Genomic DNA, 25,697 nt, shown 5'->3' on the forward strand with positions numbered 1-25,697 from the left:
CCTGTGGAAAAGTTTGGCACTTCCTCAGGAAACTATCCATAGAAGTACCATATAACCCAGAAATCCTGCTACTAGGTATATACTTAGAAAAACTGAAAGCAGGGGCATGAACAGATATTTGTGCACTGATGTTCAAGCAGCAACATTCACAACTGCCAAAAGATGGAGCCAACCTGAGACAAAATGATGAATGGAAAAACAGAATGTGGTATATACATAGGATGGAATATTACTCTTGTAAAAGAATTATGTCCAGATGCATCACCAACATGGATGAAACTGAGGACATAATGATGAGTAAAATATGCCTGGCATAAAAGGACAAGTGTTGTATGATCTCACTTATATGAATCTATTAAAATAAGTACAATCACAGTGTTAGAAACTAGCATAGAGGTTACCAGAAGACAGTCTGGCATACCGAATGGGGAACTGGTTCTTAATATGCATGGACTTCTATTTAGGATGATTGTGTAGGTTTGGAAATGGATGGTAGTGATAGTAGCATACTTATGTGATTTGAATTAATAGCACTGAATTATGTATGTGATGTGACTGAATGGGGAAATTTTGTGTGGTGTTTGTTACTAGAATAAAAGGTACAAGTTAAAACATGGGACAGATAATACAGTGAATGCTGTTTTGGAAAATGGACTGGGTTAATAGTACAAGCATAAGAATGTTCTTTCAAGAATTATAAAGAAAGTACAACACTAATACAAGATGTTAATAATAGGGTGGTAAATAGGAAAATATACCTAATGGAAACTATGGACTATATTTGATAATTCTATTTTACTATTCTTGCTTCAGTTGTAACTATGGTATGAAACCAATACAGAATGTCTACAATAGTTGGTTATAGGAACATTGCATATTTTACATGATTTTCTGTACACCTACAAATTCTCTTATATAAAATTATAATTTAAAATCATGCTAAATGAAAATACTCTGATGCAAAGTTCACAGCTTTTGAAAATTGACAGAATTAAATATGTGAAAGAAACCCCAAATCTGGATAGGAGATGTTGGTATCACTCTCTTAGCAGCTAATAGGATAAGAAGAAAAAAGATCAACCAGACTAGAGACAAATTGATTATCATAAATAATAAAGTTTACTTAATGAATGTGTAATGCATAATACTACTTACTGAGTATAAGTAAGACACTGCAAATATCAAAAACACATATTTTTCATCCCCTAAAATACTATAGGGATAAGAAAGAAGAAGCAGGATGTTCAGAAGCCAAGCATAGTCATCCTGAAAGATACAAAGTTTTTCTGACAAGGTTAGCAAGGAGAACATAAAGAAAAAGTGGTCAGACAAGGAAGGTTTCTGAAGGATAGAATTGAGGTGAAAAGACAGAAGACCAGGGAGACCTCAAAGTTTGGCCTAAACATCTGTCAAGATGGAATCCGTGTACAAGGAATACGAGGGAGACCAAGGAGGAACAGCTTTGAGTTGTCTAGAGTTTGGGTTTGGAATGGTTGACATACAAAATGGGCATCCTTGAGGCTGCAATGTTGAATGTTGACCATGTGGAAAGGTTTGGCTTGGTTAAATAATAGGCAGTAATCATGCAAGTAAACATGGTATTTAAAACAAAGACAGTTGATCTACTCAGTATTTCTAATTTCTAATCCAGTTAGTATTTTTATTTTTATGTATATTGGCCATCTGAATTCTGTACTTCCCAGTGGTGCAGAGAGGGACTGGACAGAGGATTATGTTAACCTCAAGCCTTAACTTGTGGAATAAGTTTTGGATTGTTCACAAGTGATGCTACTTGTGATGTTGTTGATGGGAAAACCAAAGAAGGATCTGACAACAAGGATATTCTAGAGTTTACTCATTTAGTTCTGTCCAGTCCTTAGGAGACTTCTCTGTTATACTCTTCTCACTCACTGATGACTCAGCACATTGTTAATGTCCCTTGTGATCAATCTGTGCCCAAGTTGCTTATAAAATCCTGAAAATTTGGTAGATCTAACCTGATATCTGTGGGGCTCCTGAAACCTCACTATTCCCACATATGTTATTTCAATTCCACTAAGTTCTCTCCTCTGCTAGCCATACCTGTTTCATGGAATGCTACCCTCATGCAAATGCCCTGCCCATTTGCCTTCTCAAACTCATATCTCCCTGCTTCTCTTGCATGCAGAATAATCAGCAAGCCTCACAAGCTTGGTATCTAGATCTGACCTCATTTCTGCATCTCCATCTCTAATCTTCCCGTGCTCATGAAGCCCTCACCAACCTCAGCCTGTACAAATTGTCATAGTCCACACCTTGACACTTTTTTAAACTTTTCCAATGTTGCAGTCATGGTCATGAGAAATTAAACAAAATTCTCTGCTCTGGTGACAGTGCACTCAGTCATCTAGGACATGACACCCATTACTCCATTATCTGGAATGTCACTATGTTCCAGCAAAGCTGGCCTCTTGCTGCTCCTCACTCCCATCATGTGATCATCCCTACTTAGGGTCATCATCTCTTCTGGCTCTTCACACTTAAGTGCTTGCCCCAGGTTCCCTCAATATTCAGATACCTCCTCTCCAGAGAGGCCTTTTCTGGCATCCTCTTCTGAGAGTCCCCTTCTCCCCACAACCACCTTACCATATGCTTCCTGCTTATACATCTGCATCACCCTTATCATCTACTGATATACTGTTTATTCTATTTAATTTCCTTTAAAATCTTCCTTTTTCTCCTAAAACAGCCTCCAAAGAACAGGGACTTTCTTTCTCATCATCATTCCTGTGCCACTACACACAAACCCAGGATTCTTTTTCTATTTTGAGGAGAAATCATGATACCTTATCAGTCATTTATCAAAGGTGGATACCACAGATGTTCAGGGAGACAGCTGCTGTTTTTCTCCATCATGATTACAAAACTAATCTTTGTGCAATCCACCACAGGGACATCATTTAAAACCAAAACTACTTATTCAAGGATGACTACAGTTTCCCTGAGAGAGGAGCTTATTGCTGCCACCTAAGCTTTCCATTGAGGGACTTCCATAGATAGGGAAAAAGGGGCAAGGAATGGGGTGGTAGAAATTTCATTATATTTTGAAGAGGGATTTCTTCCTCCCCAGAAAACTCATATTTCACTACTCTTGCACTGGAATATAAACAACTACATGTGAAATTTTCACTTCAACTTTATCCTTTTTTATCTCAGAAGATAACATTAAATTACATAATGTTCTCTATATGTATAATGTCCTGCTATAAAGATCCATACTCCTAGTATTTTATTTTTTCACTAATGCATACTTACATAAAAGGTTATTACTTTTACTTTATGACTTAGGAACATTGGGAATACACTGGCAAATGAATACTGCTTTGAACTAGAAAAGTCTCATTTTTACACAGTTTATATATTCAAATTACAATTATATTTATAACAGATTGGGTGGAAAATATTAGTATTGGATAAATAAACAGATAAATACATAAACAAATTAGTAAACACATAAATACATATCAATATGTCTCTCATATAGTCCCTTGAATATATTCATAATGTCTTAAAGAGTAGCAGCCTTGTTCATGTTGAGTGATTAGGTTTGTGTACAGAGAAAGCCACACATTTCTGGGTGTGTTCCTGAAAGTCATATACTCTGTGACTGGAGGATGAACTGACCATGGAGGACATTTGTGTGTCCAGTAGGTGAAGATAGAGGAATCCCAGGCCATGGGGTAGATTCACATGGATCCTCTTGCCTCAATGACATGCAGATGGACAATGGGGCAGGTGAAAGCACAATAATTGTTCAGATGAGTGGAGTGCATGAGTGGAGATGATGGTCATTGCTGCTTCAAAAACCAGGCACATTCCTGGAAGACAAGCCATCAGGGAGAGAAAAGAGACCACACACTCTGTATGGAAATGAGCCTTGTGCTCTGTTGGTTCTCATGACCTCATCTTGTGATGCCAGTGATATTAGCATCTTCCCCATCTCATCCTGCTTGATGCATTTGGAGGCCTTTCCTGTAGTTCTAAGATGAGCAAAGTGAAATTCCCCATCAGCATCACTCTTATCGTCTTCACATTTCTGCAGGTGTCAATCAGGCAGGAAATGTTTAATGACTCTTTCTGTAGCCTGGACTCCCCTAAATATGATTCAGTCTCTGCATCCCTCTTTTGAACTGCATTATCCTTGGCAAGGTTTTGACATTTCTTATCTATCAGTGAAACTAGTGTGCCTGCATACGGTTTTTCTTCCCTTATATTAAGATGGCTTCAAGCAGACTGCACAAGTCTGAACAAGAATAGGAGACCACCAAAAACCTGATAAATGGTGGACACACTCCTGACTTCCACAGAAGGCTGTGGAATGTGAGGTCAAGACTCATATCATTGGGCAGCAGCTCCATCATACCCTCTCATGGGTTCCCAAAGATGGTCAAGGAACAAGCCCCACAAAAAATTACAGGCTCTTCATGGCACTGAGGCAATCACAGGATTCTGCCCAGTAACTGTGAACCACAATCCTAAAATAAACCCCAGAGAACTCCTCAAAATTCTGCCTGGAACCCACCAGCAATGGACAGCCTGCACCAATCATCAGTGAGGTGGACAGTGGGAAGAAGATTCTGAATGTAAAAGGCCTTCTCTCAATTATATTCTTATGATCATTCTTTCCCTTTTTGTGCTTTTTAAATTGAGGTAAATTTGAAATACAGTGACGTGATGTTCTTAACTGAATGGTTACTCAATTTTTCAAACATTTCTTTCCCCACTCCCTAAAGTATCCAACAACCTTGTCAAGATAGGAATCATTTCTGTTAATCTAGAAAATAACCCCTTAAGCTTCTATCAGTAACCACTGCCATATTCAACTCTCTTCTGATTTTCTTTCATCATATATAATTTTGCAACATCTTCACATTCATAAATATGAAATAAATCAGAATTTATCCCTTGGTGACTGCATTTTTGGTAAAAATATTATTTGGGGATTAATCCATCCTGAAATGGATTGTTTTTGTGACTCAATTTTTATCTTGGTTCCTCTCATTGAGTGTTTTGACATTGAATTATTATATTACAAAATGTTTATCCATTTTCCTCTTGGTGGATATTTGGATGGTTCATGATTGTATTATGAATAACGGTATTATTATCCATGAACATATTTTTTATATAAGGACATGTTTTCACTTGCCATGGATTATACAAAGGAATGCTTAATCACAAGGAAGTTGCATGTTAAACATTTTTAAGTTTTACTGAGGTACAATTTACATGACCTAACATTCACCCAGTTCATATATAAAAGACACTGATGTGTTATAAAAGTACACCATGGTGCAACTATCACCATTTCCTTTTTATGAACATTTCTACCACATCAGAAGATCCTTCCCATATTTCTAACTGCTCCATCTGCTTTGTTTGACACAGTTGGCTCTTCTGTATATATGACATGGTTGCATTTCTTAGTTTCAGCTTCACCATATTCTTTTTCTTTTCTCATCTTCTGCACTGGCCTATCCACCTCTATCTGCCCTCTTTGTTTCTTTTTCACTACAACCTCCCAGCATTAGTGCTTCCATATGTTAGAGTTTGAATTTCCATATTCACCTCCCCAGTCCCATCCATATCATGGGAAAGAAGAGTATGTAGATACAAATCCCTAGAAAGAGCTGAAGAATTAGTCTAAACCCTTCCACAGAGTCATTTCACAGGTAGGAAAGGCTGCTTTTGTACTTGGATGTGGAAAGGTCATGCCCACAAATGTTTTAACTGGAAATATTGATTTACTATCTCTGTCTGGGATTGGGCTTTTATTTCTGGAGCTATATCAAGGAGGTCTGTGAGGAAATCATGGAAATGAAGAAGCCACCAGCCCTCATTCTTTTGAAGGTCATTCCAGAATATTCACCCTATGTACTTTGAACCCATTACCCCCACTTTCCAGGAATGGGTTTGAAAAAGAGTTAAGCTGGATCTCCTCAGTCCTTCAAATATGTGTTCCCCAGGCCTGCCAGGAACTTAGCCTGGCTGCTTATCCTAGTCCTGAAAAAAAATTAAAGATTAATCATATATTTGTAGTAACACAGCCGCTCATCATGATGACAGTAGGAGGCAGTAAGTTTTATGACAATTTCACCACTTTCATGAGGAAGGGTCAGTATTCACATGGCTCTCCAAGGAAGATTCTGGGTCAGAATTTGGAGCCCTTTCATTCAATGGGAGTCAGGGGAACAGGGGATCAATCATTGGCAGCTGTGCTGAGTGCACATTTGGGCCTGAATCCATTTTTGCTAGTGGGCAAATGTGGGTCATACTATATTTTAATGGAAGTGGTTTAAGAGTGCACTTTCCAGGAAGCAGGAATTTGATTGTTCTGTTCATATTTTTTCAAGGGTTGGTGTATGAGCTTCCTTTTCTACTATTTTCAATACAGCCAGGATATGAAAACAATAAGCCTGGTGGTATATTCATCAGGATAAAGGTGCAGACAGCAACCTGTCTATACCTATAAAGTGCCCATGTACACATATGCATATGAATACATATGCATATATGAATATATATACATATCTTTATTTATAACAATATTGTCTTATAACATTGAAGTCATGAATATAATTTTAGCTATGCCAACCCTATATTTTATCCCTTCTCATCATTCTCTTCCTTTGCTATGTGTGTTTTGTTCCCCATCTTTCATGCTAGAGTCTCCTCATATATCCTGTTTTCTTGGTTACCAATCATTCTTATGCACTTGGGGTAAAAAGCTGACTAGCAGCTGTGTGCAGGCAGACCTATGACTTTTACAGCCTTTCTGTGGGTTAACTGGGGCAGTTTACACTTTGTTTTAGCACATGCACATTTTATCTTTTAGCAGTGTTTGGACAGGGACCTTCTGTTTTCAAATCCCCTGATGTTTGCTTCCTTCTTTGGGACTTAACCCTCAGTTATGCTTGTAGCAACTTGTTTCTGGATAAAAGGAAAATAAGTGATTTTCATGGCCAGTTGTGAGAACAGAAATCAGCACAGGCAATTCAAACTACTTTGGAGAATGTGACCATCTGAATAACAGGATGTGTTATTGCCCACAGGTGTGAATCACTCTTATGAAGAAAATGAGTTCCCACCCACTGGAACATCACAGATTCCTCAAAAACAGGTGGGCAAAAGAAGAATTCTAATAGGAGATTAATATATTTAAATTAAGTGAAATGAAAATACAACATACTAAATAATGTAGATAAAGCTAAGGCAGACTTAGAGGGAAATTTATAGTATGAAAGGTGTATATTAGGAATGAAGAAAGATCTAAAAGTAGTAACCTAAACTTTCACTTAAAAAAACTAGTCAAAGAAGAGAAAATTCAAACAAAAGAATAAAGGAGAAAGGAAATATTAAAATTTAGAACAGTAATCAAAAATTGAAACAACTAAATCAGTGAAGAAAATGAATGAAATCAACAGCTTGTTCTTTGATAATGTCAATCAAGTGATAGATCTCCAGCCATGATAACGAATAATGAAAGGAATAAGACTTAAATGCCAATATCAGAATTAAAAGGAGGGTCATCAATATTTATCAAAGTCATTAAAATGACAATAAGAGAAATCTACAATGATAGTCCACTATGTAATAAAGAAATTAAATCTATAGTTAATAAATCCCCCTAAATTAAACCCTTAACCAGAATATTTGCATTGGCAAAATCTATAAAAATTTTGAGGGGTAAATAATATCATTTTACTTAATATATTTTAGAAACAGAAGAAAGGGGGAAGAGTCTTAACCTAATTCTAAAACTAGGGAATGACAATTCTTGTAATAGGAAAGTATATCCCAATATAACTCATGAACATAGACATATAAAAGTATAGTAAATTACAACCAAATGGCTTTCAAGAAAAATACAATAATCTTCAATTTTTAAATAGTTCAGTGGTAAATAAATGTAGAAACAAAGCCTTCATGAATCAGATAATGTCTTTTTTTTTTTCAAAGAAACCCCAAGCCAGCAACATACTTGAAACACTCATAACTTTTGACCTAAGATCAGGAACAAGACATGGATACCCACTCTTGCCCCATTTATGCAAAGTGAACTGAATGATCTAGCCCAAGCAAGTAGGCAAGAAAAGGAAAAAAATTGTGCCCAAATTTGAAAGGAAGTTTTGCAACTATCTCTATTTGCAGATAACATGATATCATATGTACAAAAATCTTAAGGAATTCACTAAAATACTATTAGTAGTAATAAAGGAATTCAGCAAGATAACAAGGTATGCATTAATAAATAACCAATTTAATTACAACATTTCAGTGAAAATTCTGAATGCCTGTAAAAAAACTCTACTTTTATAGCATCAAAAATAATAAAATATTTAGAATAAATGTAACTGGTATTTTGAAAACTACTAAACATTTCTGACAGAAACTAAAGACCAAAATAAGAGAGACAACACATATTGATGGATCAGACTTAATATTATTAAGATGGCAATACTCCCAGAACTGACCTACCAATTGAATGCTATCCCTATCAGAACCCCAGTTCAGCTATTAGAAGTTCTCAAACTGATTCTAAAATTCACATGGAAATGTAAGGAACCTGAAATAGTCAAAGTCTTCTGGAAAAGATGAACAAATTGTGAAGTCTCACATTTCCAAATTTCAAAATTGCTACAGTGCAACAATGAACAAAGCTGTATAGTACTTGTACAAAGATAGTCAAAAAAATCTTAGAAACCAGGAGGAAAAATGACACTGCATTTGTGCTTATGAAAGGAAAAATGTTTTTTTCTTTTCTTAACTCATTGCAGAATGAGAGATGGAAAAGTGATACTTGAGTCCAAACAGGTAAAGGATTCACTTCTGAAAGTCTGTATATAGAGAAGTCAAGAACTCTTCTGTGGAATCCTTATTATTAAAGTTACTATTGAGTGGCCTTTGCTTTCAACTAGAATTTTGAATCATGGTGTGAAATATTACCATTTATGTAGAAAAACTGTGAATTACCAGAGAAGACCTACCTGGTCACAGCTCTCTAGAAAACAATGCCTTCTCTCTGCTTCTTCCCTGTGCTTTCTGCCAAAGAGAAGGACATGATTAAGCACCCAGATTTTTTTGTGTGTAAAATAATAATGATATTTTTAATTGTTTTTTTCAGGGATAATTTCAACACAAAAACATATACATATTTAAGGTGTTTTAAAATGTGATTGGTAGCAGTCAAGAATTAGGCATATCATGCCTTGTTCTAAAGTACAGCCAAAAGTGGAAACATCCCTTTTACTTCTACAATGATTCATCAAACTGTAGCAACATTGGCATCTAAGATCTAATCATGTTACCTAATAGATATATATTAAGTTTTTGCATGTTTTATTAGGCCATTTGTTTTAAAAGTTAACAAGTCCTTACAAATTATGATTTTTTAAATAATATTCTTGTAAAACTGTGCTTTTCTAATAGCACAGTGAATGTACATGAAATGTAAACCCATTCTAAAATCCATCATGAACTCTTGAACTCAATGGTAGTTCTATAAGAAATCTTTTCAGACAACAGAGCTAGTATTTTTTCCTTCCAATTTTGTGAAAAATTCATGATGTTTACTGCACAGATAATACTTTGTGCAATAATCCTAATTTACCTGAAAAATAATCAATGTTAGCTGTACAATAAAAATTTATTTGCACATAAATATTAAATGAATGTGAGGGAAGTATCCATTGGCCAATATGTTTATGTTGCACACTGTATCATTCTGAGAGTAAGAGAAGGTTAATCAACAAATGTTATTAAGAGAAAGATGAATATATGGATGTTTAAATGAACAACTGTTTAAATTTAACATACTTTTTGAAGATCATATTGAGTTCACCCAGGCAGTTCAGGTAATATAAAAGCACTCCTTATAAAGGAAGCAAGAATTTCAGAGGATGGATAACTTCAGATTTCTGAAATCCAATAACTCACTAGGATGCAAGAAAATGAATTATATCACATTTAAGTAATGTCTCTACCACTCTTCCTAGCTCAGAATTGTATTTTGAAATTTCACCCCAGTTTGGTGGGTATAATCAGCAATAAAGTTGGTAGGCTTTCCAACCCTACAAGTTTTTTGAACTTATAAGGCTATAAATCTAGGAATATCCCCTCACCCATAACATGTGCTCTCTCTATACACACATCTCTCCCTCTCCACCCCTCTCTCTCTGTCATTTTGTTCTAGTTTAGCAGTAATCTCCAGAAGACTTTGTAAAACAAGCTTCATTTAATAACATAATGAAATCAAAGGTTAATAACTCTTTCTAGTTTTCCATCAAAAACCAATTTCAGGAGGCGGGGCAAGATGGCAGACTGGTGAGCTGTATGTTTTAGTTACTCCTCCAGGAAAGTAAGTGGGAAGCCAGGAACTGCGTGGACTGGACACCACAGAGCAATCTGTCTTTGGGCATACTTCATACAACAATCATGAAAACGTGGAACTGCTGAGATCAGCGAAATCTGTAAGTTTTTGCGGCTAGGGGACCCGCGCCCCTCCCTGCCAGGCTCAGTCCCGGGGGAGGAGGGGCTGTCAGCTCCAGGAAGGAGAAGGGAGAATTGCAGTGGCTGCTCTTATCGGAAACTCATTCTACTGATTCAAACTCCAACCATAGATAGACTGAGACCAGACACCAGAGACTCTGAGAGCAGCCAGCCCAACAGAGAGGAGACAGGCATAGAAAAAAAACAACACGAAAAGCTCCAAAATAAAAGCGGAGGATTTTTGGAGTTCTGGTGAACACAGAAAGGGGAAGGGCGGAGATCAGGCCTTGAGGCGCATATGCAAATCCCGAAGCAAGGCTGATCTCTCTGCCCTGTGCACCTTTCCTTAATGGCCCTGGTTGCTTTGTCTATTAGCATTTCAATAACCCATTAGATCTCTGAGGAGGGCTGTTTTTTTTTTTTTTTTTTAAATCCTTTTTGCTTTTTCTAAAACAATTACTCTAAGAAGCTCAATACAGAAAGCTTCAAAGAATTGAAATTTGGGCACGTCAAGTCAAGAGCAGAACTAAGAGAGCTCTGAGACAAAAGGCAATAATCCAGTGGCTGAGAAAATTCACTAAACACAACTTCCCAAGAAAAGGGGGGTGTCCGCTCACAGCCACCATCCTGGTGGACAGGAAACACTCCTGCCAATCGCCAGCCCCATAGCCCAGAGCTGCCCCAGACAACCCAGTGTGACGGAAGTGCTTCAAATAACAGGCACACACCACAAAACTGGGCGTGGACATTAGCCTTCCCTGCAACCTCAGCTGAATGTCCCAGAGCTGGGAAGGGGGAGCAGTGTGAATTAACAGAGCCCCATTCAGCCATCATTTGAGCAGACTGGGAGCCTCCCAACACAGCCCAGCAGCCCAGAACTGCCCTGGGGGGACGGCACTCACCTGTGACATAGCACAGTCATCCCTCAACAGAGGACCCGGGGTGCACAGCCTGGAAGAGGGGCCCACTTGCAAGTCGCAGGAGCCATACACCAATACCAAAGACTTGTGGGTCAGTGGCAGAGACAAACTGTGGCAGGACTGAACTGAAGGATTAGACTATTGCAGTAGCTTTAAAACTCTAGGATCATCAGGGAGATTTGATTGTTAGGGCCACCCCCCCCTCCCCGACTGCCCAGAAACACGCCCCACATACAGGGCAGGCAACACCAACTACACACGCAAGCTTGGTACACCAATTGGGCCCCACAAGACTCACTCCCCCACTCACCAAAAAGGCTAAGCAGGGGAGATCTGGCTTGTGGAGAACAGGTGGCTCGTGGACGCCACCTGCTGGTTAGTTAGAGAAAGTGTACTCCACGAAGCTGTAGATCTGATAAATTAGAGATAAGGACTTCAACTGGTCTACAAACCCTAAAAGAACCCTATCAAGTTCAGCAAATGCCACGAGGCCAAAAACAACAGAAAATTATAAAGCATATGAAAAAACCAGACGATATGGATAACCCAAGCCCAAGCACCCAAATCAAAAGACCAGAAGAGACACACCTAGAGCAGCTACTCAAAGAACTAAAGATGAACAATGAGACCATAGTACGGGATATGAAGGAAATCAAGAAGACCCTAGAAGAGCATAAAGAAGACATTGCAAGACTAAATAAAAAATGGATGATCTTATGGAAATTAAAGAAACTGTTGACCAAATTAAAAAGATTCTGGACACTCATAGTACAAGACTAGAGGAAGTTGAACAACGAATCAGTGACCTGGAAGATGACAGAATGGAAAATGAAAGCATAAAAGAAAGAATGGGGAAAAAAATTGAAAAACTCGAAATGGACCTCAGGGATATGATAGATAATATGAAACGTCCGAATATAAGACTCATTGGTGTCCCAGAAGGGGAAGAAAAGGGTAAAGGTCTAGGAAGAGTATTCAAAGAAATTGTTGGGGAAAACTTCCCAAATCTTCTAAACAACATAAATACACAAATCATAAATGCTCAGCGAACTCCAAATAGAATAAATCCAAAAAAACCCACTCCGAGACATATACTGATCACACTGTCAAGCATAGAAGAGAAGGAGCAAGTTCTGAAAGCAGCAAGAGAAAAGCAATTCACCACATACAAAGGAAACAGCATAAGACTAAGTAGTGACTACTCAGCAGCCACCATGGAGGCGAGAAGGCAGTGGCACGATATATTTAAAATTCTGAGTGAGAGGAATTTCCAGCCAAGAATACTTTATCCAGCAAAGCTCTCCTTCAAATTTGAAGGAGAGCTTAAATTTTTCACAGACAAAGAAATGCTGAGAGAATTTACTAACAAGAGACCTGCCCTACTGGAGATACTAAAGGGAGCCCTACAGACAGAGAAACAAAGACAGGACAGAGAGACTTGGAGAAAGGTTCAGTACTAAAGAGATTCGGTATGGGTACAATAAAGGATATTAATAGAGAGAGGGAAAAATATGGCAAACATAATCCAAAGGAAAAGATGGCCGATTCAAGAAATGCCTTCATGGTTTTAACGTTGAATGTAAATGGATTAAACTCCCCAATTAAAAGATATAGATTCGCAGAATGGATCAAAAAAAATGAACCATCAATATGTTGCATACAAGAGACTCATCTTAGACACAGGGACACAAAGAAACTGAAAGTGAAAGGATGGAAAAAAATATTTCATGCAAGCTACAGCCAAAAGAAAGCAGGTGTAGCAATATTAATCTCAGATAAAATAGACTTCAAATGCAGGGATGTTTTGAGAGACAAAGAAGGCCACTACATACTAATAAAAGGGGCAATTCAGCAAGAAGAAATAACAATCGTAAATGTCTATGCACCCAATCAAGGTGCCACAAAATACATGAGAGAAAAATTGGCAAAACTAAAGGAAGCAATTGATGTTTCCACAATAATTGTGGGAGACTTCAACACATCACTCTCTCCTATAGATAGATCAACCAGACAGAAGACCAATAAGGAAATTGAAAACCTAAACAATCTGATAAATGAATTAGATTTAACAGACATCTACAGGACATTACATCCCAAATCACCAGGATACACATACTTTTCTAGTGCTCACGGAACTTTCTCCAGAATAGATCATATGCTGGGACATAAAACAAGCCTCAATAAATTTAAAAAGATTGAAATTATTCAAAGCACATTCTCTGACCACAATGGAATACAATTAGAAGTCAATAACCATCAGAGACTTAGAAAATTCACAAATACCTGGAGGTTAAACAACACACTCCTAAACAATCAGTGGGTTAAAGAAGAAATAGCAAGAGAAATTGCTAAATATATAGAGACGAATGAAAATGAGAACACAACATACCAAAACCTATGGGATGCAGCAAAAGCAGTGCTAAGGGGGAAATCTATAGCACTAAACGCATATATTAAAAAGGAAGAAAGAGCCAAAATCAAAGAACTAATGGATCAACTGAAGAAGCTAGAAAATGAACAGCAAACCAATCCTAAACCAAGTAGAAGAAAAGAAATAACAAGGATTAAAGCAGAAATAAATGACATAGAGAACAAAAAAACAATAGAAAGGATAAATATCACCAAAAGTTGGTTCTTTGAGAAGATCAACAAGATTGACAAGCCCCTAGCTAGACTGACAAAATCAAAAAGAGAGAAGACCCATATAAAGAAAATAATGAATGAAAAAGGTGACATAACTGCAGATCCTGAAGAAATTAAAAAAATTATAAGAGGATATTATGAACAACTGTATGGCAACAAACTGGATAATGTAGAAGAAATGGACAATTTCCTGGAAACATATGAACAACCTAGACTGACCAGAGAAGAAATAGGAGACCTCAACCAACCCATCACAAGCAAAGAGATCCAATCAGTCATCAAAAATCTTCCCACAAATAAATGCCCAGGGCCAGATGGCTTCACAGGGGAATTCTACCAAACTTTCCAGAAAGAACTGACACCAATCTTACTCAAACTCTTTCAAAACATTGAAAAAAATGGAACACTACCTAACTCATTTTATGAAGCTAACATCAATCTAATACCAAAACCAGGCAAAGATGCTACAAAAAAGGAAAACTACCGGCCAATCTCCCTAATGAATATAGATGCAAAAATCCTCAACAAAATACTTGCAAATCGAATCCAAAGACACATTAAAAAAATCATACACCATGACCAAGTGGGGTTCATTCCAGGCATGCAAGGATGGTTCAACATCAGAAAAACAATCAATGTATTACAACACATTAAAAACTCGAAAGGGAAAAATCAATTGATCATCTCAATAGATGCTGAAAAAGCATTTGACAAAATCCAACATCCCTTTTTGATAAAAACACTTCAAAAGGTAGGAATTGAAGGAAACTTCCTCAACATGATAAAGAGCATATATGAAAAACCCACAGCCAGCATAGTACTCAATGGTGAGAGACTGAAAGCCTTCCCTCTAAGATCAGGAACAAGACAAGGATGCCCGCTGTCACCACTGTTATTCAACATTGTGCTGGAAGTGCTAGCCAGGGCAATCCGGCAAGACAAAGAAGTAAAAGGCATCCAAATTGGAAAAGAAGAAGTAAAACTGTCATTGTTTGCAGATGATATGATCTTATATCTAGAAAACCCTGAGAAATCAACGATACACCTACTAGAGCTAATAAACAAATTTAGCAAAGTAGCGGGATACAAGATTAATGCACATAAGTCAGTAATGTTTCTATATGCTAGAAATGAACAAACTGAAGAGACACTCAAGAAAAAGATACCATTTTCAATAGCAACTAAAAAAATCAAGTACCTAGGAATAAACTTAACCAAAGATGTAAAAGACCTATACAAAGAAAACTACATAACTCTACTAAAAGAAATAGAAGGGGACCTTAAAAGATGGAAAAATATTCCATGTTCATGGATAGGAAGGCTAAATGTCATTAAGATGTCAATTCTACCCAAACTCATCTACAGATTCAATGCAATCCCAATCAAAATTCCAACAACCTACTTTGCAGACTTGGAAAAGCTAGTTATCAAATTTATTTGGAAAGGGAAGATGCCTCGAATTGCTAAAGACACTCTAAAAAAGAAAAACGAAGTGGGAGGACTTACACTCCCTGACTTTGAAGCTTATTATAAAGCCACAGTTGCCAAAACAGCATGGTACTGGCACAAAGATAGACATATAGATCAATGGAATCGAATTGAGAATTCAGAGATAGACCCTCAGATCTATGGCCGACTGATCTTTGATAAGGCCCCCAAAGTCACCGAACTGAGCCATAATGGTCTTTTCAACAAATGGGGCTGGGAGAGTTGGATATCCATATCCAAAAGAATGAAAGAGGACCCCTACCTCACCCCCTACACAAAAATTAACTCAAAATGGACCAAAGATCTCAATATAAAAGAAAGTACCATAAAACTCCTAGAAGATAATGTAGGAAAACATCTTCAAGACCTTGTATTAGGAGGCCACTTCCTAGACTTTACACCCAAAGCACAAGCAACAAAAGAGAAAATAGATAAATGGGAACTCCTCAAGCTTAGAAGTTTCTGCACCTCAAAGGAATTTCTCAAAAAGGTAAAGAGGCAGCCAACTCAATGGGAAAAAATTTTTGGAAACCATGTATCTGACAAAAGACTGATATCTTGCATATACAAAGAAATCCTACAACTCAATGATAATAGTACAGACAGCCCAATTATAAAATGGGCAAAAGATATAAAAAGACAGTTCTCTGAAGAGGAAATACAAATGGCCAAGAAACACATGAAAAAATGTTCAGCTTCACTAGCTATTAGAGAGATGCAAATTAAGACCACAATGAGATACCATCTAACACCGGTTAGAATGGCTGCCATTAAACAAACAGGAAACTACAAATGCTGGAGGGGATGTGGAGAAATTGGAACTCTTATTCATTGTTGGTGGGACTGTATAATGGTTCAGCCACTCTGGAAGTCAGTCTGGCAGTTCCTTAGAAAACTAGATATAGAGCTACCATTCGATCCAGCGATTGCACTTCTCGGTATATACCCGGAAGATCGGAAAGCAGTGACACGAACAGATATCTGCACGCCAATGTTCATAGCAGCATTATTCACAATTGCCAAGAGATGGAAACAACCCAAATGTCCTTCAACAGATGAGTGGATAAATAAAATGTGGTATATACACACGATGGAATACTACGCGGCAGTAAGAAGGAACGATCTGGTGAAACATATGAAAACATGGATGAACCTTGAAGACATAATGCTGAACGAAATATGCCAGGCACAAAAAGAGAAATATTATATGCTACCACTAATGTGAACTTTGAAAAATGTAAAACAAATGGTTTATAATGTAGAATGTAGGGGAACTAGCAGTAGAGAGCAATTAAGGAAGGGGGAACAATAATCCAAGAAGAACAGATAAGCTATTTATCGTTCTGGGGATGCCCAGAAATGACTATGGTCTGTTAATTTCTGATGGATGTAGTAGGAACAAGTTCACTGAAATGTTGCTATATTATGTAACTTTCTTGGGGTAAAGTAGGAACATGTTGGAAGTTAAGCAGTTATCTTAGGTTAGTTGTCTTTTTCTTACTCCCTTGCTATGGTCTCTTTGAAATGTTCTTTTATTGTATGTTTGTTTTCTTTTTAACTTTTTTTTTCATACAGTTGATTTGAAAAAAGAAGGGAAAGTTAAAAAAAAAAAAAATAAAGAAAAAAGACAAACAAGGAAAAAAAAAAAAAAAGATGTAGTGCCCCCTTGAGGAGCCTGTGGAGAATGCAGGGGTATTCGCCTACCCCACCTCCATGGTTGCTAACATGACCACAGACATAGGGGACTGGTGGTTTGATGGGTTGAGCCCTCTACCATAAGTTTTACCCTTGGGAAGACAGTTGCTGCAAAGGAGAGGCTAGGCCTCCCTGTATTTGTGCCTAAGAGTCTCCTCCTGAATGCCTCTTTGTTGCTCAGATGTGGCCCTCTCTCTCTGGCTAAGCCAACTTGAAAGGTGAAATCACTGCCCTCCCCCCTACGTGGGATCAGACACCCAGGGAAGTGAATCTCCCTGGCAACGTGGAATATGACTCCTGGGGAGGAATGTAGACCCGGCATCGTGGGATGGAGAACATCTTCTTGACCAAAAGGGGGATGTGAAAGGAAATGAAATAAGCTTCAGTGGCAGAGAGATTCCAAAACGAGCCGAGAGATCACTCTGGTGGGCACTCTTACGCACACTTTAGACAACCTTTTTTAGGTTCTAAAGAATTGGGGTAGCTGGTGGTGGATACCTGAAACTATTAAACTACAACCCAGAACCCATGAATCTCGAAAACAGTTGTATAAAAATGTAGCTTATGAGGGGTGACAGTGGGATTGGGAATGCCATAAGGACCAAACTCCACTTTGTCTAGTTTATGGATGGATGTGTAGAAAAGTAGGGGAAGCAAACAAACAGACAAAGGTACCTAGTGTTCTTGTTTACTTCAATTGCTCTTTTTCACTCTAATTATTATTCTTGTTATTTTTGTGTGTGTGCTAATGAAGGTGTCAGGGATTGATTTAGGTGATGAATGTACAACTATGTAATGGTACTGTAAACAATCGAAAGTACAATTTGTTTTGTATGACTGCGTGGTATGTGAATATATCTCAATAAAATGATGATTAAAAAAAAAAACCAATTTCATACTCCACCTGAAGGTTTGAAAATTATTTTTCATATGTGGAAAATTCCCTTAATTATAACCACTCACCTCACAAATAAATATGAGTATGTAGTGATACTGGTTAAACGTCTCATACAACAACTGTGGGAAAACTGTCAAAATAATGGTGAAAATTAAGATGGGCTTAGAAGCATTGACCTGCAGTGTTCTTTAAAGGATTTGAAACACTGGTGTCTAGTCAGACCTGTAACTTCAATAACTGTTTAAAGTCCTGTTGTTCTGTAAAATGCTTTCTATTTGCCTTTGCATATTTATGATTTCATATCATTTTAGTTAAAGCAAACCCAAGTTCATTTTGTGTAACAATTTCAGGAAAAAATATACATATTCTTTGGTGTTCTAGCTAAAATATACCAAGTATTCTTAGTGATCTGCTGAAATTTGTATAGTTGCATTGTAGGGCTTATAAAATAAAGACATCTAATATGTTTGACAAAAAAGTGCCAACAAAGTGAGAGGAAGAAAAGGCTTTTTACAGTATGTGAATAACAACAGATGATAATATGAAATCACAATAAGAAATTAAGACAACAAAAAGTGGTAGATAATATTAAAATAGTAAACATGACAAAAGAAAATACAAGACTCAACCATATGTATTTACAAAGACACACTTTAGATTCAGATATACATTGGTTGAAAGAAAGTACTAGAGAAATATAGAGTTAACAAATCAAATACTTATAGTACCCTTCTGTAATATCTGAAAAAATAGGTTTTAAGACAAAAAAACTTATAGATAGTAAGAGGTACATTTTGTAATGATAAAAGTATCAAATTGGCAGGATGATATTGTAATCATAGACATCTTTTCAGCCAATAAACTGAGTCACAAAATACATGAATAAGAAACTGGTAGTAATTGCTGTGAACAATACACCACTGTAACTGATATTACCACTAGATAAAAAAATCAGAAAGGACAAAAAAGACTTGAGCAACACTATCAACCAACTTTTTGTAACAGAACCCTCCACTCAGAAACAGCAGATTATGCATGATTTTTAAACACTCATGGGAAAATCCCCAAGAAAAACTACATGCTTATCCGAAAAACAAACCTTAACAATGTGAAAAGTTTTAAATTATATACTGTGTGTTCTCCAACCACAATTAATAGAATTACAAGTTAACACAGAAATTTGGGAGCTATGCAAACATCTTTCAATTAAACTACACATTTCTGAATAATCCATGGGTGAAAGAAAACATTTCAAGGGGAATTAGTATTTTCAACTGAATGAAAATGAAAACACAGCTTATTAAATTGATGGGTGCAGTTAGTCAGTGCTTAAACGAAAATTTGTAGATTTAGTCCATACATAAGAATGTAAAGTAGATCTCAAACTAATAATCTGTTTCTACAGATGAAAAATGACCAATTCAAATAAGAAAATAAGGATACAATTCCTTTAATTATAGCATCAAAAGAATTCAACATAATTTACCATACTTACACATTGAAAATTACAAAACATTGATGAGTGAAATTAAAGATATAAATAAAGAGACATTCCATAGTTGTGTCCAGAAAAGCTCAATGTTGCTAAAATGACATTTCTCCCTAAATTGAACTATGGAAAATTTATATCAAATTTCCAACAGTGCCTTCCTGACTGACAAGCAGGATGTGAATGTATATATAGATGCAAAATACCTAGAATATCCAAAACAATTTTGAATGAGAACAAAAGAAGAGGAAAATTTCCTGAATTCAAAATTCATTATAAAGCTTCAGTACAACTATTCATTATGGTACTGGAATAACATAGACCAGCAGAATATAATTGAATGTCCAGAAATATATCTTTCTATTCATCATTGAATGGGACAGCTGAAATGAATGAATTTTATGATATGTAAATAAGCATCAATAAGTTTTTAAAAAAGAAAATGGGATTGATTCTGATTAAACTGTAGACTGACACCAGCAGAGCTCAAAAGATGACTGCATTGATGTGATTATCCTTTCACCCTTTCTGTCAACAGAAGAAAGGATGAAAATCCTGGGAGAAAATATCAACTTCAGTCTCTAAAACTCTTATACACAATATCTGCAATAAAATTTGAAAAAATTGAGACAGATGACCAGGAGGCAAAATAGGACTGACAATCATAGCAACAATCAGATAAAAGAAGATCCAGTGATGATTCAGATGCTGAAATCAGGAGACAAGGACCATAAAGTGGCTACTACAGACATTTAAAGAAAAGATGGACAAAATGGGTGAAAAGATTTTAAAATGTCATTGAAATATATAAAAGAATGAAATTTTAATCATAATGCAAAATATAAAATCTAAGCCCATGATAAGGCAGAAGTCAGGGATAGTGAACTCAATAGCATGTAAATAGAAAACATCCAATCTGGAGCACAAGGAGGAGAAAAAAAAAGAATATAGAGAACAGACTATAAGAGGCATTAGAGAAACATTCAAATGATTTAATGCATGCTTACTTATAGAAAAAAGGCAACAAGAGAAAAAGAGTGAGGCACAAAGAAATAGATGATGACATTGAATTTTCAAAAATATATGTACAGTATCAGCCCACAGATTCAAGATATTCAGAAAAGCTTAAGCAGAAAAAAAATAGAAAAAAATAAAACAAGTAGGCAAATCATAGTCAAACTTCTGATAAATAGAAATAGGGGCAAAAATTTTAAGGAGATCTAGGGACAAAAGGTACATTAATTATCTGTCAAGGGGCAATCTTAAGATTTTCAAATGACTTTTCAGGAGAAAACGCAGTCATCAGAAAATGATGGAATGACATCTTTAAAAGACTAATTTTAAAAAAGAAACATAAGTAAATGAAACAACCAAGAATTTTATGCCTCAAGCATTTTTTTAATAAAAATTATTTACAAAAACTTTCCCCCAAAAATCTTTTAACTAACTCATGGGTCAAAGAAAACATAGAAATTTAAAGAATGAAAATTTCTTAAAAATGAAAATATAACCTATCTAAACTCGTAGTATTCAACTAAAACATTACATTCAAAGGAGAGTTTAAAGTTGTTTATATTAGAAAAGAAAAATGGTTTGACACTAATGAACTAAGTTATTTGAAACAAATATAGCAAAGGATCAATTGAATAAACCAAAAGCAGAAGAAAGGAAATAATAAAGAGCAGACATGGATATCAGAGAGAGAAACATCATTAGAATACATCAAAATGTCAAATTGCTTCTATGAAAAAGTTAATTAAGTAAGCCAATCTCTTTTGCAACTGATTGCTAAAAAATAAGGAAGAGAAAGTCAGAAAGCAGAAATAAAGATTCTAAGAATAAAAAGGTGACAATAGATATTGAAAAGATAATATGAACAAAATCCATGCCTTTTTACAGGTACAAATCTCAAACTTCCATTGACAGATCACTTAATCTACTTCCACCATTTAACATATATTCTTTGGACACCTACTATGTGCAAATAGTAGGTGTTCTATCCTCTGGGGATTCAATGATGAAGAAGACAGAATGGTCCCTGATCTTATGTCATCTATATGTCAAAAAGGGTGTCATAGGAATAAGAGGTTTTAGAGTAAGAGGGGGAGAACCGAAGATGGCAGCTAGGAGAGACAAGGCAGAAAAGCACCTCTATGAAAAATACTGGACAAAAGCCAGAAAGTGACCCAGAACACCAGTTAAAGCAATGCACCACCAGGACAAGGTCTACTAAATCCACAGGGACTGTGCACTTGGTGAAAACAGCAGTCTGCATTCTGAAATGAGAGAGCAAGCCACTGAATATCTGGGAGCAATGCTGTGATGTGGGGAAACTGAGGGTTGACATTTGGATGCAGACTAGTTCTTTTTTTAAAAAAAAAACCAAAGCAGCTGCACATATGGCAGCAAGAACCACACAGTGAGGTGCAGCAAGAACAGGCTGTGTGAATGCCTCAATATCTGGTATGGAAGACAGCCTTTCACATACTTACTCCTAATTGTCTCAGAGAGAGGAAGGCAGAGATTAGCCAAAAGGGAAAAAAACATGCCCCTTGCAGCAATCTTCCAGGTGGGCTGGGAATGCTCCTGTCCAGTACCAGAGCCACAGCTGAGAGCTATTCCAAAAAACCCAGTGTGACAGGAAGTGTTTCCAGCAACACACACACATGCCACAATGTTTGGCATGGACAATAGCCTTTTGCACACCCACAGCTAAGTGTCCCAGAGCTGGGAAGGCAGAGCTCTGTAAAAAGGGGGAAACTAAAACACATCATACAGCCATCCTTAGAGCAGGATGGGAACTCACCTACATGGCCCAGTGGCCCAGAACTTCCCTTGAGGGATGTCACTCACTTGTGATGTAACACAACTTTCCCTCAGCAAAGGCCCTGAAAGGGCATGGCTTGCAAGAGGGACCCACTTAGAAATCCCAGAGACCATATGTCAATACCAAAGACATGTGGGTCAGTGGCACAGGCAATCTGTGGTGAGAATGAAATACAGGTTTAGACTCTTGCAACAGCCTTAAATCTCCAGTAACACCTGGGAGGTTTCATTATTTAAGCTTCCCTCCCTCCATAACTTCTCAGACACACACCCCACATTCAGGGCAGACAGCACCAACATCACACCCAAACTTGGTGCACCAATTGGACCCCACAAGAATCAGACCCCCACATGCCACAAAGACAATTTTGGGGAGAACTGACTTGAGGGGAATACATGACTTGCGGACACCATCTGCTGGTTAAAGTGTATGTCACCAAGCTGTAGATCTGACAAATTAGAGATTCATCTTTGAATAATCCTACATATCCTAAAATAACCCTATCAAGTAAAGCAAATGCCAAGAGGCCAAAAACAACAGAAAATTTTAAAGCGTAAGATAAAACCAGAAGATATGGATAACCTAAACCCAAATACCCAAATCAAAAGTTCAGAGGAGACACAATACTTGGAGCAATTAATCAAAGAACTAAAGACAAACAATGATAGCATGGCCCAGGATATAAAGGACATGAAGAAGACCCTAGAAGAGCATAAAGAAGAAATTGCAAGAGTAAATAAAAAAGATCTTATGGAAATAAAAGAAACTGTTGACCAAATTAAAAAGATTCTGGATACTCATAGTACAAGACTAGTGGAAGCTGAACAATGAATCAGTGACCTTGATAACCACAGAACAGAAAATGAAAGAACAAAAGAAAGAATGGGGAAGAAATTGAAAAAATTGAAATGGACTTCAGGGATATGATGGATAAAACAAAACATCCAAATATAAGACTCATTGGTGTCCCAGAAGGTGAAGAGAAGGGTAAAGGTCTAGAAAGTGTATTCAAAGAAATTGTTGGGGAAAACTTCCCAAACCTTCTACACAGTATAAATACACAAAGCATAAATGCCCAGCTAACTCCAAATAGAATAAATCCAAATAAACCCACTTCAAGACATATTCTGATCAGACTCTCAAATACTGAAGAAAATGAGAAAGTTCTGAAAGCAGCAAGAGAAAAACAATTCACCATATACAAAGGAAACACCATATGACTAAGTAGTGACAACTCAATGGCCCCCATGGAGGCAAGAATACAGTGGCATAACATATTAAAAATTCTGAGTGAGAAAAATTTCCAACTAAGAATACTTTATCCAGCAAAGCACTCCTTTAAATTTGAGGGAGGGCTTAAATTTTTCACAGACAAACAAATGCTGAGATATTTTGCTAATAAAAGTCCTGTCCTACTTCAGATACTAAAGGGAGCCCTGCAGACAGAGAAAAAAAGAAAGGAGAGAGAGATATGGGGAAAGGTTCAGTACTAAAGAGATTCACTATTGGTTCATTAAAGGACAATAAGAGAGAGGGAAAAAATATATCCGACAAACATAAAGCAAAGCATAGGATGGCTGATGCAAGAAATGCCTTCACAGTATAACATTGAATGTAAATGGATTAAACTCTCCAATTAAAAGCTATAGATTGGCAGAATGGATCAAAAAATATGAACCATCAATATGTTGCATACAAGAAACTCATCTTAGACACAGGGACTCAAAGAAACTGAAAGTGAAAGGATGAAAAAATATTTAATGCAAACTAAAGCAAAAAGAAAGCAGGAGTAGCAATATTAATCTCAGATAAAATAGACTTTAAATGCAAGGATGGAGAGGGGGCAAGATGGCGGACTGGTGAGCTGTATGTTTTAGTTACTCCTCCAACAAAGTAGGTAGAAAGACAGGAACTGCGTGGACTGGACACCACAGAGCAATCTGACTTTGGGCATACTTCATACAACACTCATGAAAACGTGGAACTGCTGAGATCAGCGAAATCTGTAAGTTTTTGTGGCCAGGGGACCTGCACCCCTCCCTGCCAGGCTCAGTCCCGTGGGAGGAGGGGCTGTCAGCTTCGGGAAGGAGAAGGGAGAAGTGCAGTGGCAGCCCTTATCAGAAACTCATTCTACTGATCCAAACTCCAACCATAGATACACTGAGACCAGACACCAGAGAATCTGAGAGCAGCCAGCACAGCAGAGAGGAGACAGACATAGAAAAAAACAGCATGAAAAACTCCAAAATAAAAGCGGAGGATTTTTGGAGTTCTGGTGAACATAGAAAGGGGAAGGGCAGAGCTCAGGCCCTCAGGCTCATATGCAAATCCCAAAGAAAAGCTGATCTCTCTACCCTGGGGACCTTTCCTTAATGGCCCTAATTGCTTTGTCTCTTAGCATTTCAATAACCCATTAGATCTGGGAGGAGGGCCCTTTTTTTTTTCAATCCTTTTTTCTTTTTCTAAAACAATTACTCTAAGAAGCCCAATACAGAAAGCTTCAAAGACTTGCAATTTGGGCAGGTCAAGACAACAGCAGAACTAAGAGAGCTCTGAGACAAAAGGCAATAATCCAGTGGCTGAGAAATTTCACTAAACACCACAACTTCCCAAGAAAAGGGGGGTGTCCACTAACAGCCATCATCCTGGTGGACAGGAAACACTCCTGCCCATCGCCAGCCCCACAGCCCGGAGCTGCCCCACACAACCCAGTGTGACGGAACTGCTTCAAAGAACAGGCACACTCCACAACACTGGGCATGGACATTAGCCTTCCCTGCAACCTCAGCTGATTGTCCCAGAGTTGGGAAGGTGGAGCAGTGTGAATTAACAAAGCCCCATTCAGCCATCATTTCAGCAGACTCGGAGCCTCCCTACACAGCCCAGCAGCCCAGAAACACCCTGGGGGGACGGCACTCACCTGTGACATAGCACAGTCATCCCTCAACAGAGGACCAGGGGGTGCACGGCCTGGAAGAGGGACCCACTCGCAAGTCACAGGAGCCATACGCCAATACCAAGGACTTGTGGGTCAGTGGCAGAGACAAACTGTGGCAGGACTGAACTGAAGGATTAGACTATTGCAGCAGCTTTAAAACTCTAGGATCACCAGGGAGATTTGATTGTTAGAACCACCCCCCCCTCCCTGACTGCCCAGAAACACGCCCCATATACAGGGCAGGCAACACCAACTACACACGCAAGCTTGGT

At 37.5% G+C, this 25,697-nt stretch overlaps 1 protein-coding gene across 1 annotated transcript in view; it reads left to right on the forward strand.

The window, feature by feature from the left end:
- The window catches only part of LOC119531486 (zinc finger protein 705A-like), a 231,384-nt gene that overhangs the window by 129,492 nt on the left and 76,195 nt on the right, over positions 1 to 25,697 (forward strand). The window contains exons 8-9 of the mRNA XM_037832782.1: positions 7,092 to 7,159; positions 8,817 to 8,853. Coding sequence (XP_037688710.1) covers positions 7,092 to 7,159; positions 8,817 to 8,843 — 95 coding nt within the window. The 3' untranslated portion in view covers positions 8,844 to 8,853. The remainder of the gene's footprint in view (positions 1 to 7,091; positions 7,160 to 8,816; positions 8,854 to 25,697) is intronic.

Source organism: Choloepus didactylus, chromosome 4, assembly GCF_015220235.1.
Source record: "Choloepus didactylus isolate mChoDid1 chromosome 4, mChoDid1.pri, whole genome shotgun sequence".
Taxonomy (NCBI): Eukaryota; Metazoa; Chordata; class Mammalia; order Pilosa; family Megalonychidae; genus Choloepus; species Choloepus didactylus.